The sequence below is a fragment of the Osmerus eperlanus genome, chromosome 20 (genome assembly GCF_963692335.1).
Source record: "Osmerus eperlanus chromosome 20, fOsmEpe2.1, whole genome shotgun sequence".
In the NCBI taxonomy this organism is placed as follows: domain Eukaryota; kingdom Metazoa; phylum Chordata; class Actinopteri; order Osmeriformes; family Osmeridae; genus Osmerus; species Osmerus eperlanus.
Window position 1 is genome coordinate 13,305,850 of NC_085037.1, and position 22,573 is coordinate 13,328,422.

General features: G+C 50.2%; 1 protein-coding gene across 1 annotated transcript in view; it reads right to left on the reverse strand.

The window, feature by feature from the left end:
• Nucleotides 1–21,402, reverse strand: part of LOC134040685 (electrogenic aspartate/glutamate antiporter SLC25A13, mitochondrial) — a 37,563-nt gene extending 16,161 nt beyond the window's left edge. Inside the window, exons 1-9 of the mRNA XM_062486713.1 lie at nucleotides 21,279–21,402; nucleotides 20,505–20,558; nucleotides 20,276–20,418; nucleotides 13,732–13,847; nucleotides 10,053–10,192; nucleotides 6,454–6,600; nucleotides 4,135–4,273; nucleotides 3,178–3,271; nucleotides 2,172–2,256 (exon numbers count right to left, since the gene is read on the reverse strand). Coding sequence (XP_062342697.1) covers nucleotides 2,172–2,256; nucleotides 3,178–3,271; nucleotides 4,135–4,273; nucleotides 6,454–6,600; nucleotides 10,053–10,192; nucleotides 13,732–13,847; nucleotides 20,276–20,418; nucleotides 20,505–20,558; nucleotides 21,279–21,290 — 930 coding nt within the window. The 5' untranslated portion in view covers nucleotides 21,291–21,402. The remainder of the gene's footprint in view (nucleotides 1–2,171; nucleotides 2,257–3,177; nucleotides 3,272–4,134; nucleotides 4,274–6,453; nucleotides 6,601–10,052; nucleotides 10,193–13,731; nucleotides 13,848–20,275; nucleotides 20,419–20,504; nucleotides 20,559–21,278) is intronic.
• Between the last annotated feature and the right edge of the window lie 1,171 nt (nucleotides 21,403–22,573).

The following is a 22,573-nucleotide window of genomic DNA, read 5'->3' on the forward strand; positions in this document are numbered from 1 at the left end:
GCCAACCAGGTAGGAGCCCACCAGGTAGGATCCCACCAGGTAGGAGCCCACCAGGTAGGAGCCCACCAGGTAGGACACCACCAGGTAGGACACCACCAGGTAGGAGCCCACCAGGTAGGATCCCACCAGGTAGGACACCACCAGGTAGGACACCACCAGGTAGGAGCCCACCAGGTAGGACACCACCAGGTAGGACACCACCAGGTAGGAGCCCACCAGGTAGGATCCCACCAGGTAGGAGCCCACCAGGTAGGACACCACCAGGTAGGACACCACCAGGTAGGAGCCCACCAGGTAGAACACCACCAGGTAGGAGCCCACCAGGTAGGACACCACCAGGTAGGAGCCCACCAGGTAGGACACCACCAGGTAGGAGCCCACCAGGTAGGAGCCCACCAGGTAGGAGCCCACCAGGTAGGAGCCCACCAGGTAGGAGCCCACCAGGTAGGACACCACCAGGTAGGAGCCCACCAGGTAGGACACCACCAGGTAGGACCCCACCAGGTAGGATCCCACCAGGTAGGACACCACCAGGTAGGAGCCCACCAGGTAGGAGCCCACCAGGTAGGAGCCCACCAGGTAGGATCCCACCAGGTAGGATCCCACCAGGTAGGAGCCCACCAGGTAGGAGCCCACCAGGTAGGAGCCCACCAGGTAGGACACCACCAGATAGGAGCCCACCACATTCACACCAGTCAAGAGGAGGCGGCTGCAAACTGTGTTAGAGACAGCCAGAGGTAGCCATGGGAACCTTTACCTCCTGTCCTCCTCACCAGCTAGCTGTGGTCTGGTATGCCCAGCCATGGCCTCTCGTCCCTGGGAAGGGAAAGGTTCAGGAAGGGGGGTGGTTTTGGAGGGCGTGGAGGGGGACTCCACCTGTCAGAGCCATACTTAACCCCCCCCCACACACACACACACACACACACACACACACTCCACCGCCAATCACCATGTTAGCGTTTGGTACCCTGTGACCCAGAGAGACTCCACCCCTCCTCACCCTCCCCCCAGGCCCTGGGGCTGTGGAGACTGGAACGAGGAGAGAGGGAGAAGGAATGTGTGTGAGTTTGTGTGTGTGTGAATGAGTGATTGAGAGGGTGGAAAGAAAGAAAGAAAGAGAGGAAGAGAGAGAGAGAGAGCAAAGACAGGAGAAAGGAAGAGAGAGAGAAGAGAGAGAAAAAGAGAGAAAAATAAGGAAAGAGAGGGAGAAAGACGGATCTGGCCGGCAGCCCTTGAGGCCAGACCACAGCCCAAAAGCGTCTCATTGTGGTGGGACTGGCGTCTGTAGCCGGGAACCCTGCTCTGGCCCTGCCTGCTCTGGCCCTGCCTGCTCTGGCCCTGCCTGCTCTGGCCCTGCCTGCTCTGGCCCTGCCTGCTCTGGCCCTGCCTGCTCTGGCCCTGCCTGCTCTGGCCCTGCCTGCTCTGGCCCTGCCTGCTCTGGCCCTGCCTGCTCTGGCCCTGCCTGCTCTGGCCCTGCCTGCTCTGGCCCTGCCTGCTCTGGCCCTGCCTGCTCTGGCCCTGCCTGCTCTGGCCCTGCCTGCTCTGGCCCTGCCTGCTCTGGCCCTGCCTGATGGACGGACATAAATTCTCGTAGAGCGCCTTGGACAGGTACTGACACCAGATGCCATTCCTCCAGATATTCCTCTCAGAAATGTCACAGCAGAGAGAACAGAAGGTTTTTTCCTGGGCATCTCGTCACAAACAGACTGACGGGGCTGACATACAGGAGTTTTATCGTGACGGGAGACGCGTGACGACAATTTAAAGGGCCGGCTGACACACAGGAGTGTCCGAACAATCCCTTTAATCTACATCCCCTTGTTTGATTTGTTCTTCTTCAGCCAATGTGAGAGGAGGGCCGAGGCTAGACAGACTCTTTTAGAGATGGACACCGGCGCCCCAGTGGCTCACCGGACTAACGCCAAGCACCATGTAGGCTGATGCCTCACCACAGCAGCTTGGGTTCGAATCCGGCCCAGGCCCTTTACCGCATGTCATCCTCTGTCTGTCTCTCTCTTTGTCTCTTTCTCTCTACGCAAGGTTCCTGTCCTCTCCAGACTCACTATCTATGTCAGAAATAAGTCAATCAAGGCAGAAATGCCACCCCAAAAAATGGCTGCCGCAAATATGTCAACAAGCCTTCATTTCCTGGTGGCGCCCTGTGTGCGTACCTGCCTCTGGACCTCTGCCAGGTGGAAGGGAAGGGCTCCTTCCTGCAGCGGAGCGATCTTCTTTATGTCGACCAGACCCACACGACTGGGGAGGGGGGAGGATGAAGACATGGTTGTAGTTAGTCGGGGGAGGAGGAGGAAGGAGAGGGAGGGGTGAGGAGGGAGGGAGGGAGGCTGGCTGGCTGGGCTGCTTTTGAGACACTTATTTCTGCAGCTTATAGTTTCACCTCTGCCTCCTCTGAATCAGACTTTCTCCTTGGACTTCCACATCAAACAGTCTGATGGTTTGATATCTGATCTGGAGAGCCCCTGCTCCTTCTCCCTGTCTCTGTCCTCCTCCTTCTTCACCTTCTCCTTCTTCACCTCCTCCTCCTCCCCATCCCTCTCCTCCCCATCTTCCTCCTCCTCCTTCACCTCCCCATCCCTCTCCTCCTTCTCCATATCCTAATAGTACAGGGAACATTGGTTCCATGTCCATAACCCTTCCACATTACATCTCAGGGATGTTCCCAGGCTTCCCAGATCACTGAACCCCCTCCCTCCCCTCTCAGATTATTGGAGCAATTATCTCCCCCATCTCCAATCAGAGCTGAGGAGGACTATTAAAGTATCTTGTTGCCCTCCAGAAATAATAATCAGGTACTCGGCCCCAGTGAGCCAGACAGAGTTTAGTCCTGGTACAGTTACAGTACCCTGGGTGGGTACCTCTGGGTCAGGGGTGCTGGGGTACCCCCTGCTCTGGGTCAGGGGTGCTGGTACAGGGCTAGGAGGGGTGAAGGGGAAAGGGAGGGGAGTCAGGTGTGGGAAAGTGTTTGAGCCCCTCAGGAAAGAACAGGCCTGGGGTAGACGGCGCTAACGTCATTCCCACACAAGGCTTTGTGTGTGTGTCTGTGTGTGTCTGTGTGTGTGTGTACTTTAATACTGAGAGAACACTCTCTATTCAAACTAGCAGCCTGGAGGGCCATGATGACTCATCTTGCACTGTGTGTGTGTGTGTGAGACTCACCCCCTGGGCTCAGACAGGTCGGCCAGCTGGAACAGGATGTCCACCTCCATGGGAGTGACCTGACCGAACCTCTGAGCCGCCATGATGAACTCCTCTGTCAACCAGGGGACACCATCCACCAGAGAGAGAGAGAGGAAGAGAGAGAGAGAGAGAGATGAAGAGAGAAAGGGAGAGAGGAAGAGAGAGGAAGAGAGAGAGGAAGAGAGAGAGATGAAGAGAGAGGAAGAGAGAGGAAGAGAGAGAGATGAAGAGAGAAAGGGAGAGAGGAAGAGAGAGAGGAAGAGAGAGATGAAGAGAGAGGAAGAGAGAGATGATGAGAGAGAAAGAGAGAGAGGTGGAGTTCTGCATGCACCAGTCCCATAGGAAAGGCCTGATGACTACGGCCCAGACCAGCCCCGCCCACCCAGACCAGCCCCGCCCACCCGGACCAGCCCCGCCCACCCAGACCAGCCCCGCCCACCCAGACCAGCCCCGCCCACCCGGACCATCCCCAGAGGGATCCGCCCAGGGTTAGGGTCAGACCCGGCCCACACCCCCGATAACATCCAGATCCCATCACAGCCAGACCCAGAGACCACGAACCATGACCTTGGGGGAAGGGGGGTAGCTCAGTGCTAGAGCATTTGGTTGCAGTTTAAGAAGTCTAAGGTTCGAATCCCTCCCAACAAACACACTGTACGTGGCTTCAGATTCAAGCTAAACGAACACATTAGGTTGGAGGACAGAGTGTGTCTAGAGGGGTCGGCTGGTGGGAGAACTAGGTCTGAGGAGAGATGAAGACGAGACACACACACACACCCGCCACCTACGCTGCTAGGCATTGTGGGTAACTGTAAATGTGTCCGCTGGGACTGGTCCAGACCGGCCAGTCACATCCCACAGGAGGAGCTAACAAAAACAATCATGAAGCTAGTAAACACACTGTGTGTGTGTGTGTGAGTGTGTCCATGTGTGTACCTTTAGTGACTTCCACGTCTTTGCGGTTTCCCGCCAGTGTGGTGTAGATCTTCCTAATGAGCTCCATGTTGTTGAGCAGAGAGTTGAAGCCATTAAAGTATGCGAAGCTGACCTGGTGAGATGTACTGCCCCCGGCAACCTGGGGGGAGGTGGGGGGGGAGAAAGGGAAAGAATGGGCGAGGGGATTATGTTCAGCTCTGAGGAAGAGCATTTTACTTTTGAAGACATTTACATTTAGCAGATGCTCTTATCCAGAGCGACTTACAGTAAGTACAGGGACATTCCCCCTGAGGCAAGTAGGGTGAAGTGCCTTGCCCAAGGACACAACGTCATTTTTCACGTCCGGGAATCGAACTGGCAACCTTCATATTACTAGCCCGACTCCCTCACCGCTAAGCCACCTGACTCCCTCCCTCCCTCCCTGAAGAGCTCACCAGGTTCATATCTCCAGCCCTGCATGTCGCTTAGGATGAAAGCGTCTCAACACATTATTATTTACAAACATGTTATTATTCACAAACACATTCCTAGCACTTGACTACACGAGGGAAAGGCCAGAAAGGGGAAGGGCCAAAAAAGAATAAGGGTTTCAGAGACACTCCCATTCCCCTGCTCCCCTGTTCCCATAACCACACTCAGAAACAACCACACACAGAAACTGCAAACAGAGCAGCTCACACGTCGATCCTGCCAAGCAGAGACACGCCGTACAGACTGTCCCAGACACAACCACGCTCAGTCACCACGCTCAGCCGCCACGTTCAGCCACCACGCTCAGCCACCACGTTCAGCCGCCACGCTCAGCCACCACGCTCAGCCACCACGCTCAGCCACCACGTTCAGCCGCTACGCTCAGCCACCACGTTCAGCCGCCACGCTCAGGCAGGACACAACAGCTTCACTCCAAACTGGGGCTAATTCAATACTCGCAACTACTGTCTGCCCCACTCTCTCTTTCTCACACACGCTCACACCGCAGTGGAGAGGGAACATGGCTAACTAGCTAGCTAATGGCCACCACGTCGTATCCCCTCACACCCCACAGCCAAACGTAAACAAACCCCCTGTTTAGCACCGGGAGAAGAAAGCGTGAGCCTTCAAAGAGCTGCGTTGGGATCCGTTTAATTAAGTTCTTTTAATGAAGAGGGGGGGATGTCGTAAAAACCAGTGAGAAAATAGAACGAGGTAGCGTATTAAAACAGGAGGAGGAGATGAGGAGCTGGGTGTTCACATTCCAGATCCCCACAGCAGCGAGCCCAGGTCCCTTCATCCACCCCAGGGAGGGAGGACTGCCTTGCCCCACACCCTCCAGGGAAGGAGCTAGCCAGGCTGGATAGAACATCAACACAAATCCACTTCTGCTCTATTAAAAGTGGCGAGGTCGGGGGGGGGGGGGGAGGGGGAGGGGGAGGGGAGACCGGAGAAAGAACAGGGTTATCACTAGATGGCGCTGTTTGCTTTGCCACACTCAGACGTGGTGTGGGCTGGCTGGGGAGCAGGAGAGGGATGAAGCTAGCTGGAGATATTGTGATGTAGGCCTGTCTGTGACGCCCAGCCAGACCCTGCACAGGACAGCACTGCAGCACACTGTACACAGGACAGCACTGTAGCACACTGTACACAGACCCTGCACAGGACAGCACTGCAGCACACTGTACACAGGACAGCACTGTAGCACACTGTACACAGACCCTGCACAGGACAGCACTGCAGCACACTGTACACAGGACAGCACTGTAGCACACTGTACACAGACCCTGCACAGGACAGCACTGCAGCACACTGTACACAGGACAGCACTGTAGCACACTGTACACAGACCCTGCACAGGACAGCACTGCAGCACACTGTACACAGGATAGCACTGTAGCACACTGTACACAGACCCTGCACAGGACAGCACTGCAGCACACTGTACACAGGACAGCACTGTAGCACACTGTACACAGACCCTGCACAGGACAGCACTGCAGCACACTGTACACAGGATAGCACTGTAGCACACTGTACACAGACCCTGCACAGGACAGCACTGCAGCACACTGTACACAGGACAGCACTGTAGCACACTGTACACAGGACATTACTGCAGCACACTACACAGGACAGCACTGTAGCACACTGTACACAGGACAGCACTGTAGCACACTGTACACAGGCTGTAGTTAATCACAGGAAACGGAAGGAGAGGAGGAAGGTGATGAGAAAAGGAGTGGAGGAGAAGGAGATGGGAGGAGGGAGAGAGGGAGAGATAGAATGTGAGAGACGGAGAGAAGTAGACGAGGGTGAGGGTCAGGGTTAAGCTCAGCGTGGTCTTACCGCCACCAGACACTGCTCTACGAAGGGTGTGAGCATGTGAGGACGGATGGTGACCATGACGTCCCTGAAGTCCAGAGCAGAGATGGTCCCGTTGTGTGTCCGGTCGCTCTGGACGAACGCCTGCCGGGCGTGCTCCAGCTGCATTTCCTGCACCACACACACACACGGGTTAACACACGCATGGGTGCAACACACACTAGCATAACACACACTCACAAACACTCACATTAAACAGACATGCACCCTTTTTTGAAGAACCCTCCCCCCATCACCCCAGAAATAAGGAGTTCAGGTCATCTCTCTTCATTTCCCTCCCTAACTCTCTCCATCTCCCTCCCTCCATCTCCCTCCATCTCCCTCCCTCCATCTCCCTCTCTCCTCCATCTCCCTCCCTCCGCTCACCATGTTGCTGCTGTGTGACTTGGTGTTTTTCACACCATCTCAAACCCCCTATTAAAGGGTACTCCGAGGTACACACCACACAGGCTGTCTAATCACCCAAATGCTCACTTTACACTCAAGCACACACACACACACGTGTCCACAGGGGAAAAACAAGCCCATAGGAACTCTCCAACAGGGATTTGAAATTAAGTCATTATCAGGTACCTGCGACCACAGGTCTATAGAGAGCCCGTAAACACACCTCAAACTCTACTGCCTCCTCACTGTGAGTGTGTGTGTGTGTGACACTGGAAGCGTTTTTTTTTGCGTGTGTATGCATTACTCTTCATACGCACATCAAATAACTGTCACATCAAAACACTTCTGTCCAGGTTTTTGTGAAGGGAATCATTTGTTAAATCTAATGATTTTCCCAAATGCGACTCTTAAGAGTTCCAAAAACGATCATTCACTTAAAAGGGAACTTCTGAAAGGCGCACTAAAAATGGTAACGTGTGAAAAACCCCTCCTATGTCAGTGAGAGTGACAGGTATTCAGCAGAGGGGAGCGCGTTCGTCCAGAGCTTCTTAAGAAGACTGGCGCCCGCGAGGAGCTGAATGGGGAGGGAGGGAAGGTGCGCCGAGGCTCCGTCTAACTGCCACGTCGAGATACTGGGGGGAGGGGGGACACACGTCTAACAGCCCGGCAGGGGGGGCGAAAGGGGCCGCTGATACCGGGCGGAGCCCTTCTGGACAGGAAGGCTTTATTGGGTGGATGGAGGTGGAGGAGGCAGATAGGAAGGCTTTATTGGGTGGATGGAGGTGGAGGAGGCAGATAGGAAGGCTTTATTGGGTGGATGGAGGTGGAGGAGGCAGATAGGAAGGCTTTATTGGGTGGATGGAGGTGGAGGAGGCAGATAGGAAGGCTTTATTGGGTGGATGGAGGTGGAGGAGGCAGATAGGAAGGCTTTATTGGGTGGATGGAGGTGGAGGAGGCAGATAGGAGAAACACGGCCGCTGTACGGGGTTCAGGGTCTTTGGGGGGTGTCAGAAGTTGTTTCGGGTAACATAACTCTTTCTAAACATGTACACTTGGATGGCTTAAAGTGCTTTAGATACAAAAAGCTAAAGAAAACAGAAGTCACAACAGAGGGAGGGAAGAAAGGCAGGGAAGAAAGGGAGAGAGAGAGAGAGAGAGCGAGAGAGAGAGTGCAGTTAGGGTGCTTGCCAGCTCCTGAGGTAGAAGAGTCTCTGCCACCGCAGAGAACAACAACTGTGGTCCTGATCCAGGCCGCTTCAAGACCCGGCCTCTTAAAACAAGCTTTACCTCGCAGCAACTGGGACCGTTCTGGAGACATAGTTCTTATTTTGGGGGGGGGGGGGGGGGGGGCCAAGAGAGGGTGGCTTTCTCCTGGAGGGGGAGGGAGGGTGGGCCTTCTCCACAGCCAGCAATCAGAACCTCCAGTGTTTACGGGTCCTTTAATTGTTGTTGGATTCCAATAAACACATGACCAGCCACTTCTGCTGGGCTTCAGTGCTGGCACTCCCCCTCTCACTACCACCCCCCTCCCCTACCACCCCCTCCCACTACCACCCCCCTCCCCTACCACCCCCCTCTCACTACCACTGGAGGTCTAGAGAGGTGGAGGTCTAGAGAGAGTGGAGGTCTGGAGAGGGTGGAGGTCTGGAGAGGAGGTCTAGAGAGGGTGGAGGTCTTGGGTAGTGACCCTGTGACGTCACCAGCACAGGTCTTCACCCTCCTCCCTCCCACACACAGCCCAACACAGCTGCCGTCACCATGGTGACGCCTCCGACACGTTGGCAGCGCATGCAGCTTGAGAGAGATCAGATAGTTTGCTGCTTGTATCGTCATCAGAGGGTCATTACAGCATCTTCTACTGTAGCTGCACAAGCACCAGGAATTGAAAAATGAAATACATGTTTGTTTTTTGGGGTCTGTGGGTTAGTATATTGATCGTTTTTACCTGAAGCTAAAACCCTGAAACAGCAGAATGAGTTGATTGTGTTGTGTTCTTATGACATGGCTCTAATGCTATGAGAGGATGAGGTGAAGAGAGCGAGAGACTGTGTTTCTCTGAGCAGCTTGACTCTGGCTGCTGCGCTGGTATGAGCAGCTGGAAACCAGAGTCAAACTGGGCCTGAGTGCACAACACATTATTCATTCTGGATTGGCAGACACACACACACACACAATATCAATGTTCCCCACAGTGTGTGAGAGTCATCTGGTCTAAGTTAAGTGTAATATAAAAAGCTCATTCAAATATATAAAAAACGTTAGATGCAAACTTGGCACTGCCTCACCTACACCGCCCCCCCGCACACACACAGATTCGTGGTCTAGACATCATATTGAAAAAAGACTTGCGTGCAACTCCTGTGTGATGGAGGAGCGGTGATGGAGGAGGGGTGATGGAGGAGGAGGGGGGGTGATGGAGGAGGGGGGGGGGGTGATGGAGGAGGAGGGGGGGTGATGGAGGAGGGGGGGGTGATGGAGGAGGGGTGATGGAGGAGGAAGGGGGGTGATGGAGGAGGGGTGATGGAGGAGGAGGGGGGGTGATGGAGGAGGGGGGGTGATGGAGGAGGAGGGGTGATGGAGGGGTGATGGAGGAGGAGGGGGGGTGATGGAGGAGGGGTGATGGAGGAGGAGGGGGGGTGATGGAGGGGTGATGGAGGAGGAGGGGGGTGATGGAGGAGGGGTGATGGAGGAGGGGTGATGGAGGAGGAGGGGGGTGATGGAGGAGGGGTGATGGAGGAGGAGGAGGGGTGATGGAGGAGGAGGAGGGGTGATGGAGGAGGGGGGTGATGGAGAGGGTCCGGTACACCGCCGGCTGCCTGATGGAAAACACCTGCAGACTGGCACCCAGTTTCATTACTGCTGATCAGGACGAGCCCTAACTCTAACCCATGCTGAACACAAAGCCGGGTGCTCACTCGTCGGCATGGCGACGTGAGGGGGTGGGTTCTCACGGGGCTGACGTGATTCAATATTCTGGAGTAATTTCATCTGAATGTCTAGATGTGGGTTGTTGGGTTGATGGATGGAGTGATGGCAGGTCACCCAGGGTCAGGGGGGCCGAGAGGGGTACAGCGAGGGGGGCCGAGAGGAACAAGAAGAGAAACCGTGTGTGAGCGTGTGTGCAAGTGTGTGTGAGCGAGCACGTGTGTGTGTGTGGTGCTAGAGAGGAACCCCACCAGGAGGAACTGGGTGAACTCCCCGTAGCTGAGGTGTCTGTTCCGCTCGGAGCCAAAGTGCAGCCTCATGAACTCACAGTCCCAGCTGAAAGGGATGTGCTGGTGGATGGTGGTCTGGCCAAACACCTGCTTCACATCCTCTGAGGAGCAAACAGACAAGACAAGCACTGTTAAAACTAGGTTGGGGAGGAGAGGTGAGGGGGAGAGGAAAGGGGAGGGGAGACGGGAGGAGGTCTGAGTAGGTCACTATTAATTACATTTTATACATTTACATTTAGTCATTTAGCAGACGCTCTTATCCAGAGCGACTTACAGTAAATACAGGGCCATTCCCACGAGGCAAGCAGGGTGAAGTGCCTTGCCCAAGGACACAACGTCAGTTGGCACGACCGGGAATCGAACTGGCAACCTTCGGATTACTAGCCCGATTCCCTCACCGCTCAGCCACCTGACTCCCTTTAATCCTAACACCTTTTATCCAACGCAATGTACACATGCATGTGCATGAAGCACAGCAGAGTCTGGAGGATCAGTTCTACAGAAGGAGAGTACTTCTAACAGTGTTTTAGTGGTCCCAGTCCAGAAATAGCCCAGGAACAACTGACAAGGTAGGCTGCTGTTGTGACCTTGTTACCGTCATGGAAACACAGACATGACGGGCGACGTTCTCCACCACAGATGTAAACGAGCTTGCTTATCCATTTCAGATCCATTATCACTAACAACACGTCAAATCAGCACCGCCGTCACCAATTAAACGTCTGATTGATTGTGACAGAGGAACACCGTGTTTCCTCAAGCCACGCGCTGGAGATCGATACCAAATCAGCGGCGTGGTACCTGAAGCAGGAAGCAGGTGAACCAGATGGGAGTTAAAGTCTTCCTGCTCAAGAGGAAGATACTAAACATGAGGCCTAAATTACAGCCCCGACTGCAGAAACCAAAACAAAGCTCTCAGAGAAACCTGCTTCTGATTACAGAGAGAGGAGAGAGAGAGGGAGGTAGGGAGGGGAGGGAAAGAGAAAGAGGAGAGAAAAAGAGCAGAGAGAGGAGGACAGAGAGAAAATCTAAAAAATCCCAAAATCTTGAGCGTGAATTTTTCTTTCAGGCCCATACATGTTTGGACAAGGACAGCTCGAGAAGGTTTTAACACTTTAATGAGGTTATAAATATGCAGCCTGTTACCGGGCAGAGTAGCTCCGCAGCGCTGGCTCCAGACCCGCCTTTATATGATCAGCTTTTATGGACCTGTCAGCACTCGGGCCGGCAGCGTTTCATCTGCTCAGCCGAGACACTGTCACGTGCAGTGCGTGTTTCATGTCACCATTTTATGATCTCCATTCCAACAAATTAGGGATTTATTTGTTGGAAAACACGAATAGGTTCTTCAGAAAAAATGCTGAGACGTATTTGCGGTTGATTTTCTTTGCACCGCGTGTACTTGTTAGACATGACATGGGTTATTAACAAAAAAAGAAATAAAATGAAATTAGAGAGAGCTATTAATGACATGGAAAAACAAACTCTCTTTAATGCAGCTAAGCCGTGGCAATGAATGCTTTTAATACGTGTCTAAAATAATGGAGTTGATGTTGTCGCTGACATAGAGTCCTTCAATCTAATAAAACAGCCCCGGAAAAAACAAGAGAAGTGAGAAAATTCTGTAATGTGTCATAAGAAAGTGCCGCTGACGGGCCCGTAGCCCCCGTCTCAGGTGTCTGAGGAGGAAGCTGCTCTGAGGAGGAAGCTGCTCTGAAGAGGAAGCTGCTCTGAGGAGGAAGCTGCTCTGAGGAGGAAGCTGCTCTGAGGAGGAAGCTGCTCTGAAGAGGAAGCTGCTCTGAGGAGGAAGCTGCTCTGAGGAGGAAGCTGCTCTGAAGAGGAAGCTGCTCTGAGGAGGAAGCTGCTCTGAGGAGGAAGCTGCTCTGAGGAGGAAGCTGCTCTGAAGAGGAAGCTGCTCTGAGGAGGAAGCTGCTCTGAAGAGGAAGCTGCTCTGAGGAGGAAGCTGCTCTGAGGAGGAAGCTGCTCTGAGGAGGAAGCTGCTCTGAGGAGGAAGCTGCTCTGAGGAGGAAGCTGCTCTGAGGAGGAAGCTGCTCTGAAGAGGAAGCTGCTCTGAGGAGGAAGCTGCTCTGAGGAGGAAGCTGCTCTGAGGAGGAAGCTGCTCTGAGGAGGTGCAGATTGAAAGATACACACACTGAAATCAGTGTTTGGAGAAGCTGCTAAATGTTTTTCATGCAATTTTCTACTTCAGTGTGTTGCAGCTCGCTGGCGTTCTCATCGGTATATTCATTAACCTTTCAGGGAAACAGGAAAACAACAGGCCTTATAATTACCGCGCAGACGTCACCGATGAATATTCTAATTGAGCTTTTAAATATGAACATTTACATATGTGCATATATAATCAACCACAATGATCTTGCTCCCTGCTGCAACAATTAGTGTGGAATGTGGTTTGTGCCTCTGTAGGTGCCCACAGTGAGCTGACGGCATCTCACACCCGCTAATGTGCTAAACGCTACACACCTACACAAGGCAGAAATTAGGGCTGTTTAAATCAATTAGGGAAATGTGAAATAAGCAACGAGTACAAACGTATCACTCTCCTCACCTCTTCTCCTCACCCTCACCCTCCCAAGCTTTAGGGTAACGGTGCCAATCACACACACATGCGCACACACACACACACACACGTATACACACTCACTGACATACACACACACACAGTCTTCACTCTCTACCCCTCCTTTAATACCTCCCCTTGCATCTCTCCACATCTCTTTCTTTCTATAGCCCTCCCTCCATACTTCTCCTCTTCCTCTATACAGTACCTCCATCTACCTGTCTTTCTATACCTTCCTTTACCTTTCCTCCTACCTCTCTCTCTCTCTCTACCTCTATAGAATCCTTCCATCTCAAAGGTGGAGCTAGTCTACCTACCATAGGTGGTCATGCCAGGGGGGCTCCCAGAGGGGTGGAGCTAGCCTACCTACCATAGGAGGTCATGCCAGGGGGGCTCCCAGAGGGGTGGAGCTAGTCTACCTACCATAGGAGGTCATGCCAGGGGGCCTCCCAGAGGGGTGGAGCTAGTCTACCTACCATAGGAGGTCATGCCAGGGGGCCTCCCAGAGGGGTGGAGCTAGTCTACCTACCATAGGAGGTCATGCCAGGGGGCCTCCCAGAGGGGTGGAGCTAGTCTACCTACCATAGGAGGTCATGCCAGGGGGCCTCCCAGAGGGGTGGAGCTAGTCTACCTACCATAGGAGGTCATGCCAGGGGGCCTCCCAGAGGGGTGGAGCTAGTCTACCTACCATAGGAGGTCATGCCAGGGGGCCTCCCAGAGGGGTGGAGCTAGTCTACCTACCATAGGAGGTCATGCCAGGGGGCCTCCTAGAGGGGTGGAGCTAGTCTACCTACCGTAGGAGGTCATGCCAGGGGGGCTCCCAGAGGGGTGGAGCTAGTCTACCTACCGTAGGAGGTCATGCCAGGGGGGCTCCCAGAGGGGTGGAGCTAGCCTACCTACCATAGGAGGTCATGCCAGGGGGCCTCCCAGAGGGGTGGAGCTAGCCTACCTACCATAGGAGGTCATGCCAGGGGGCCTCCCAGAGGGGTGGAGCTAGCCTACCTACCATAGGAGGTCATGCCAGGGGGCCTCCCAGAGGGGTGGAGCTAGCCTACCTACCATAGGTGGTCATCCCGTGTCCCGTCTTGTCGAAGAGCAGGAAGGCGACCATGAAGAGAGCGTCTGGAGCGCACAGCACCGCCTCAAACGCAACAAACTCCTGGAAGGAGATGAGCCTGGAGGAGAGACAAGGAGGAGGAAGTGAGGAAAGGAAAGGAAAGGAGGGGAGAGCTTAGTCAGTTCCTCCTGTTGTTGTTGAGTGAGATAGTCGGGTTCCCATCATCATAGTTCACCGGAACCAAATGCACAATTGATTTAATCAACATCAATACTTCATCACGAGAGAAACTGGAAGTTTCAATTTACACACTGGGCGGTACTGAGTGACAAACTGACAATTTGACATAACAATCAATAACTAGAGAGGGTACAATTTCTGGGGAAATTGTAGGGTGTGCTTGCTTGCGTCGGTTGCACAGGGGTCCGTTTTTTAATGACATTTTTACAACTGATATTTCTGTATTTTATATAAAAATGCATACTTATTATTTATAAAGATTACATAGATTTAAAAGCATTTTTTTTTGCTGCTCATTTACAACTGAAAATACGAGTGAAGTGTAGAATGAAATGGATGTCTTCTCATTTCCCCTGCAAGAGGCAGCCTCATCGTTGAATCAAAACGAATAAATTTGGCAGACCGGTGTACAAATTGACCTAATCTCTATGACTTAAACGTCCTTTTAAGTTTTTCCTTTCTCGTGATATTTTCATGCATTTAGCCTACTCATTGCATTCATTCATTAATAAAGGACCCCCTTTGAAGATTATTCTACGACGTTACCCGGCAGTAGAAGATGGAATCACGATTCAAACAGTACCATCTGCTAACTGAAAATATGCCCCCCAAAACGTAAATAAGCTTGACATGTATTTAGTGGAAAATCACTCATTCATAAAAAGCTCACTGGTAGCGATCATTGTCAGTAACAACGCAAAATGCGATATAGCCCTGTGTGGAGAAGCTGCCCCGGTAAATTGTACTACTACGGTACAGTACTAGACTAGCGTTACTGCTGTGTTCGTCTCGGTAGCGATTGCGTTGGTTGAATTGGATTTAACGTTCCGTTGTACGGTTTAGGCTGAAATTAATTATTTTCATGAACAGATTGACAATGTTTAGGCTGTGGCAATGAAGTTCAGGTTAGTAGTTAGATAGACTTTTGATTTAAGTAAGGGGAGTGCCGAACATGTTCTGTCGCCGTTTGACTTCCTACAGCTGTGTAGATGTTTTTGTAGTGTCTCGCGTAGGCTACAGCGTTGCAGTGATACACTGGATTGAAACCACAGGTAATGATAATTTCACCGGCTACACAGGCTAACGTCATGATGCTAATACTTCAGTGAAATAGTAGACTACTGTTTCCGAAAGTAGATGTACTTCCTTAATAATATCAGCTTATATTGTACATTACACATCACAATTGTGTGTCATATCACAAAGTAAAATGAGTAAATAGTTATCACCCTGGCCTCTTTGCTTGTGGCGTTTCTGCAGCTGCCTTGCAGTAAAGCTATAGTTAGCCTAGCTATCCCCCAAGTTAACAGATGCGAAACGAATGTTCTGCCAAAGGTAGTCATGCGTGTTTTCGTGACGTTAGTGACGTAAGTAACGTCAGTGACTGTGGCTAGCAAATTAGCCACCGTTAGCTTCACTTTTCGCCACAAAAACTTAACTTCAGCCTAAACCATGCAACGGAACGTAAATTCCAATAGAAGCAACTCAATCGCTACCAAGACGAAACTTTTGACACCTACTTTGTCTATGTAGGCCAAATATTGACTGAGTTTTAGGGGGGCAAAAAGAATAATAATAATATATATGTGAGAGAACAAAGGTTGTGCTCTCGCCGAAGGCTTGAGCACACCCAAATATGTCTTAATTATAGCAAGATGACAATGTATGTTTGACTGATGCTGTAGTGAAACCAGGGCTTGACATTAAGGGCGTCCTGGGGACAACGAAAAAGATGTCTGGGACAGTTCAACACTTGGGACGACTTTTCGAAAACCTTTTTTGGAACCTTTTTTCCCTACACACAGTGAAGGGAGAGGAGAGGGGAGAACAGAGAAGCCTAACACAGAGTCGAGTAAAGCAGAGCAGAGCACAATAGAGTACAGTAGAGTTTAGTAGAGTCCTCATCAAGTAATCATCAATGATGCAAACCTATTTTTGACATAAAATCGCAAATATTTTTTCAACCTTTCAAAACTTTTTTTCAATAATATTTTTCAAACCTTTCAAAACTTTTTTTCAAAAATATTTTTCAAACCTTTCAAAACTATTTTCAAAACTTTTTGTAGATTTTTTTTCTCCAAACCTTTCCAAACGTAGCTGTGAGAGAAGCATTGTGTGAAGTTGAAAAGTCCGCAGATGTGTGGCTCAGGACCATGCGCAGTGTCGCGTGTGATTTTGTTTGGATGAGTCGCCACAAACACAAATATATCTCTCCTCCTCTCCTCACCATGATCTGCAGTAGGCGATGGAGCCATGGATCTTAGGAGCGGTGGATGACCCCTGCACTCGTCCATAACAGAACACCGTGGTGTCTGCCAGGCGACCCAGGGGACAGCGCAATCTAGTCTTTATTCATCCTCGGTTCAAAGTTGCCACAAGTCCATTATGAATTCCAACAAATGGATCCAATAATGACCCTGGGTGTCTGTGCTCGCGGGACATCCCCCGAGCATCCGTCTATTATATCTATTTCAATTTCCAGCTGACAGATGATTACATTTTCGTGGTCACTAATTTTGTTACCGATTAAATTCCACAGAGAGTCACTGTGAAAATCGGTCTCTCTGCCTTTCTGCCTTTCTTCCTTTCTGCGTCCATGAGAAATCAGCCCGCCTTCCTCAAAAGTCAAGAGCAATTGTTTTATTAACTAAGCTGGCAGTTTGCGAGCTGGGCCCGCTGCTCAGGAGTGGGCGAGGGGCACAAAGCCGTGGCGCTGGGTCCAGGCACCGCCAGGAGAAAACAAAGCAGACAAGAGCTGCCAGCCTGGCTGGAACCACACTGAACAATTAAATAAAAAATTAAACTGTAACATAAATACATTCTTGAGATTACACTGCGGTTGGGACTAGTTAATTCACGAGGAGAAATTGTGTGAGAGCTTGCGGAGCTCTGGCAACACAGGCGGATCGCTGACTAGGGACATTGACGAAGCGAGTTGTTTCAGACGCATCAGTTAGTGCTGGCCTGTGTGTCTGTTCCTGCAGACGTACTGTACTAATGACCGTTTACTGTAAACTATACCACTGCAGATCAGAGAGAGATCCAGGGGGCATCTCCACACACACATACAGAGGCACACAGACAGAGACACACACACAGAGAGACACACACAGAGGCACAGAGACACACACACACAGAGACACACACACATACAGCTCTCTACCCAAGGATGCAGCTTATGATGGTTGATTAGCAGCCCTGTGATGACCATCTCAGCGTAGCCTGAAACTAGACTCTGTAATTCAATCAACAGCAGCATCTCCCAACCATCAACTCATGTGACCAGGGTTTTCCTCTGCGTGCATTATCTGAAACAGTGAACTGAAACACACAATGACCTGTCAGTGAACATCCCTAATATCCTGCCTGGCCTGCAAACATGGCGCCGTAAAAAACTAAACTAAACGGACCTACAAACACTGTTTACAACAGGACTGTGTGGGACAGCATTGCAGCTCTTACCTGTGACAGCAGGGGGGAGGAAGGGGGGGGAGGTAGGGGGTGAGGCGGAGGGGAAAGGACGTCTTTAACACATCTCCGTCTCCCCCACGGTCCTCAGCAGTCTCCTACTCCACCCACAGCTGACTGATGCTGGGGGGGTAAGGTGTGTGTGTGCGTGTGTGCGCGGGGTGACTGTGATAGCTGATGTCTCTCCCCAGAGACCTGACCAGAATACACACATACAGCTGCACTGCTATTTTCCCCACATGCTCTGTTTACAGATACCTTCCCACCCAACAGACGGGAGGGTTTCTGCTTTCTGTCAGGAAGGTGGAACAAGACATGGGGTCGGGGTTAATATACGGCCAGAGACATCATCAGGGATGTCTTCAAATGTGCTGAACGGATTTGCAGAACACAGTGCATCTTATCTCTGGAAAGTCAATCTGACTAGATGACAGGACAGGGAAGTGAGGGAAGAGGGAGAAAGAGAGATAGAGAGAGAGGGAGAGAGATAGAGAGGGAGAGAGATAGAGGGAGCGAGCGTGAAGAGAGAGAGAGAGGGAGAGAGGGAGGGAGCGTGAAGAGAGAGGGAGAGAAAGATAGAGAGGGAGCGAGCGTGAAGAGAGAGAGAGAGGGAGAGATAGAGAGGGAGCGAGCGTGAAGAGAGAGGGAGAGAGATGGAATCACTTTCTCTTCTTCTCCTCCATTACATTCCCAGGCAGTTCTGACTGGCAGTTCTGACTATCACCTGATTTACAAAGTCAGCGGGGAAAGAGAGAAAACCTGTTTACATCAAACACACACACACACACAGAGGTAAAACCATTACAGCGGACTCATCTCTCTGAAATGGAATCCTCCCTGAGTGAACCAGCAGCAGTCACATTAGCCTCAACACACACACACACAAACAAACAACCTGTGTGTTTTCTCAGATATGAAGTGGGTTGAATGAGAGAGAGTGTGCGACAGAGAGTGAGTTTGTGAGTGAATGAGTAAGCCTATGCTGAATCAAAGCAAAAACACAGTTGCTAAACGCTGTTGTTTTCTTACACCCCGAAAGGCTCACTCAACTGGTTCATGTCTGTACTTGAAAAACAATGCATTCCTGTTTTCATCAACGAGTTAAAAAACGGACGATGTTGACACTCATCCATTGTTTATGCTGCTCATTGAATATACTGTAATCATCCCTTCATTGTCTATGAAAATCATTCATTTCTTTTGGGTTCCACAGGCAAAACATATGAGCACTCTCTCACACACACGCACACACACAGAATCCTAAAAGTGTACATCATGAGAAACCTATTCTGTCAAACAGCAAACAACTGGTGACAAACGACAAAGGTCTGTGATTTCTGAGAGTAATGATAAAAAAATATTTTTAAAAACGGGCAATTCTGTTCTCTCCCTGTCTCTCTCACACACACACACACAAACACACACACACATACACTCACTCACGCCTCCAATCCTCTGCACCAAAACCAAAGGAGGTTTGGATCCAGAGCAGGGCCAGGGTCCCTAATAGATTTAGCCCCTAACAGCAGTGGACGCGTGTCCGCTATTTATCCTGTGCCAGAGACACACTGCAGCAGTGCTGCTGAATGGCACCAGCAATTACAGAGCCTGTGTTCTCCTCCCATCTCTCTCTCTCTCTCTCTCGCTCTTCCTCCCTCATCCACTCCTACAATCTCTCTCCCCCCATCCACTCTCTCCCTCCCTCTCCTCCCATCTCTCTTTCTCTTCCTCCCCCATCCTCTCCTCCTATCTCTCTCTCTCTTTCTCTCCCCATCCACTCTCTCCCTCCCTCCTTATCCCCCATCCTCTCTTTCCCTCTCCCCCATCCTTTCCCTCCCTCCACCAACCTCTCTCCCTCCCTCAACCTCTCTCCCTCCCTCTCCCCCATCCTCTCTCGCTCTCCTCCCTCCCTCTCCTCCTGTGTTTAAAGCAGCCATACTGACGCGCTCCAACACGGTCACATGCACTTTGCTCTTCTTGTCTGAGCGGGCCAGGTGGTTGCCGTGGCAACGCATTCGCTATTTTTTATTTTATTTTTTTACTTGAACCTCCCCTCCACCCACCCCCCTCACACACACACACACACACACACACCAAAACATTTTATTGCCCATCATTATGTATCATTAAAAACATACATATTAATGTACAAAAAGGGTGAGGGTTGAAGGGGAGAGGGGGTATAATTTGGGGGTGAATCTGAAAGGAAAAGCACCTGAAAGGGGGATGGGAGTCTGTTTGAATAAACAAGCTGTTTAGGTTGGTCTTCCACGATAGGTACATTGTAATCCAGTACTATTTCATTCTTGTTTTTATTGTATACATTGTTGATGATAATCAAAGCGCATATAGAATAAGGACCTGTTTAGGTTTAGATTATTTATTGTAGGTTTAGATAGGCCACTAGAAACTGTTAAGAGTAGCTAAAAATTCTAACATACCTTTAATTGTTACAAACGGTAAAATAAAATTGTTTATGCTATAATAGACTACTTAATGTTGACTGTTCTTTCGGGCTTACTAGAAAGCTATCTATAAAGCTAAGCTATATCAAGGCCTACGGGTCTGTATAGGATAACTTTGTGTAAGATTAATAGACTCTAAAAACGGGTTTAAATTGGAACCAGTAGTGCTGGCAGATGACAGAAAACAGGCAATTATCATTTTCTAATCCACGATTAAACGGGATGTTGTGCTCTATTGGCCCAATTTGTTTTTCTACACAACCGCTGACAAGGTTCAAACAATTCTGATCTTAATTACCTCCAGCTCATGTGGTTTGTCACAAAAAAACGAGGTGTCAAATGAATGTTTGGAAGGTGGGTCACCAACACTCACCCATCCTTCTTCTGATCCACCACCCCTGCTAGAAGAGTCACGGCCTCGTCAGACAACCGGACGTCCGTGTGCGCGTGGAGGAACCGTGACACGAAGTCCTCCGGTGACATGAAGTGCTCATCGTTCTTCTTAACGCTTGCGTACTGAAACCACCACACACCATGTCAACACAATGAGGGCTATTGGTGTCCGGAAAATAGGCCTACTCAAAATACTTTCTTGAACTCACCTTCAAGAAAATGTCTTTCAGCTCAGTGGGGTCAGCTCTCCTCGTTAAGAATACCTGGAGAATAAAGTGATATTCAACGTTGTCATTTCCCGTTTAGTTACAGATAAAAACATTCTCATTCTTTTTTTCTTTTCTTTTTTACGCTGTAATTTTGTGGAATGATGCTTCATAACGTTCTCCATCCACCTGTTAATCAAGCGTCGCTCGAGATGTCACGTGACACACATAGTAACGTTTAAGAAGTTTTGATAACTCGCGCGGCAATTAAACTTGACGCACGCGGACCAACGTTAGCTCGCTAGTATTGTCTGTGGATGGAATACTGTCCAGTGTAGCATCGCTGCTAACCAAGGTTATAATTGTCTGGTGCAGGTTCCTAAGCAACGGCACGTTATTAACCGGCTGTATATGATACAGACAGTGTCACAGGTGGGAAAACATAAATCTGCATAATGTTCTGACATTCAGTAGTAGTTTGCATCACTTGGAATTCCTGCACCGCTTGCTGACTTTGACTTCAGCAGGTAGTATAGGGCACCTAGCGTTAGCTAGCTACTATAAAGCCCCAATGTCATTGCGGGGTGGCTAATGATAACCTCCAACATCCTCTTAGCCCAGCTAACACCTCGCTAGATAGTCTTCTGGCCAGCTAGTTGATAAGGCAGGAATTGTTCTTTTTTGTTTTAATGTCCGTGCATCATGGCCGTGTTGGTCTGTTTTACCAAATGTTTAATTGCAGAAAGACTAATTATTCTTGGCAGAAAGTAAGCTTACCTTCGCAGCCATAGTGAACAAGCTTACTGTCAACTAAACCGCTTCGCTTCCTTATGCGTGACGACGTTCCCATGGAAATCACGCGCGGGAGGGGGAAAGGGATAACAGCGGATGAAGCGTGCACTCGGTGTGTGGAACGGTCAACCGGGGATGTCAGGTGGTAACAACCGGCCACGCTGTAACGTCCGCGTTACAGTGTTTGTACGTGTGACTGCTTAACGGAATAATCAGTTAATACATTATTTTACAATAATACGTATTTACATATCAGGCAACAAATGCACGTCTGTATCTGAACTTCATAAATGTTAACCTAATTCCGTGGCTATACAGTGACTGTCTAAAGAGGACAATCTCCCTCTGCAGATATAAGCATGAAAAGAAATGGACTTCTCCTCTCCGGTCCTAGAAATTGTAGTCCTATAGCCTACTTTATTTCCTGCCGGTCCAACCCATCGCTTTGTTCCAGAGAGAGGAGAAGAGGAAAAGAGAGAGGAAGAGAATTCCATGACTACAAAAGCAAAGGTTAAGATTACTCACAGCATAAAAACAATTTAAAAGGGAGCAAAAGGGCTCTAATGGCCGATGGTCTTCAAAGAAAATGCATTTAGCGCTCAAAATAATTCATAGCTTTTTGCCGGTGGCTTTTCAGCTTCCCGGAGGCCCAGCAGGAACTACCTGTATTTTTCCCAGCAGGCTCTCTGCTCTTCGCAAAATGGCCTTGGCCTTGGCCCGGGCATATCCCACATCCCCTGCAAATATTGATGGCACCGAGTCTATCGTTTATTGGAAAAATGGATGTAAGTAATGTTTTATGAGCCAATGCAATCTTATAACCTGTATTTCATTTTATCATATGACAATATTTGACAAGATTGATGATTTGATCTCTTGACATGTTATAGCGCACTGCCAATCTTAACATTTGAAGACACTTATTTGTGGCATTTACTGTAGCTTGCCTAAGGAGCCATGTTGTGTGGGCATTAGTTCCTCGTATATCGTCCATAATCGTTTCAGAAATAAAATATAAACGCTCGGGTTCGTGAGAACATCACCGAACTGTAATATATTCACATGAGAAACATTCAGAGATTACAACTTTTTTTTCTTCCCTTTTTTAAAGACAGATTTCGTAAATAAACACTGTTATGGGGGGTAAACAGTGACATGGCCTCCCGTGGTGATTGGATAATAGGGATAAACCCAATAACCTTTGATCCGTCATAACCCCAGGGTCACCTCGGTCTTTCCCCGAGGACCCACGCGTCCTGACAGGATGACTGATGACGACA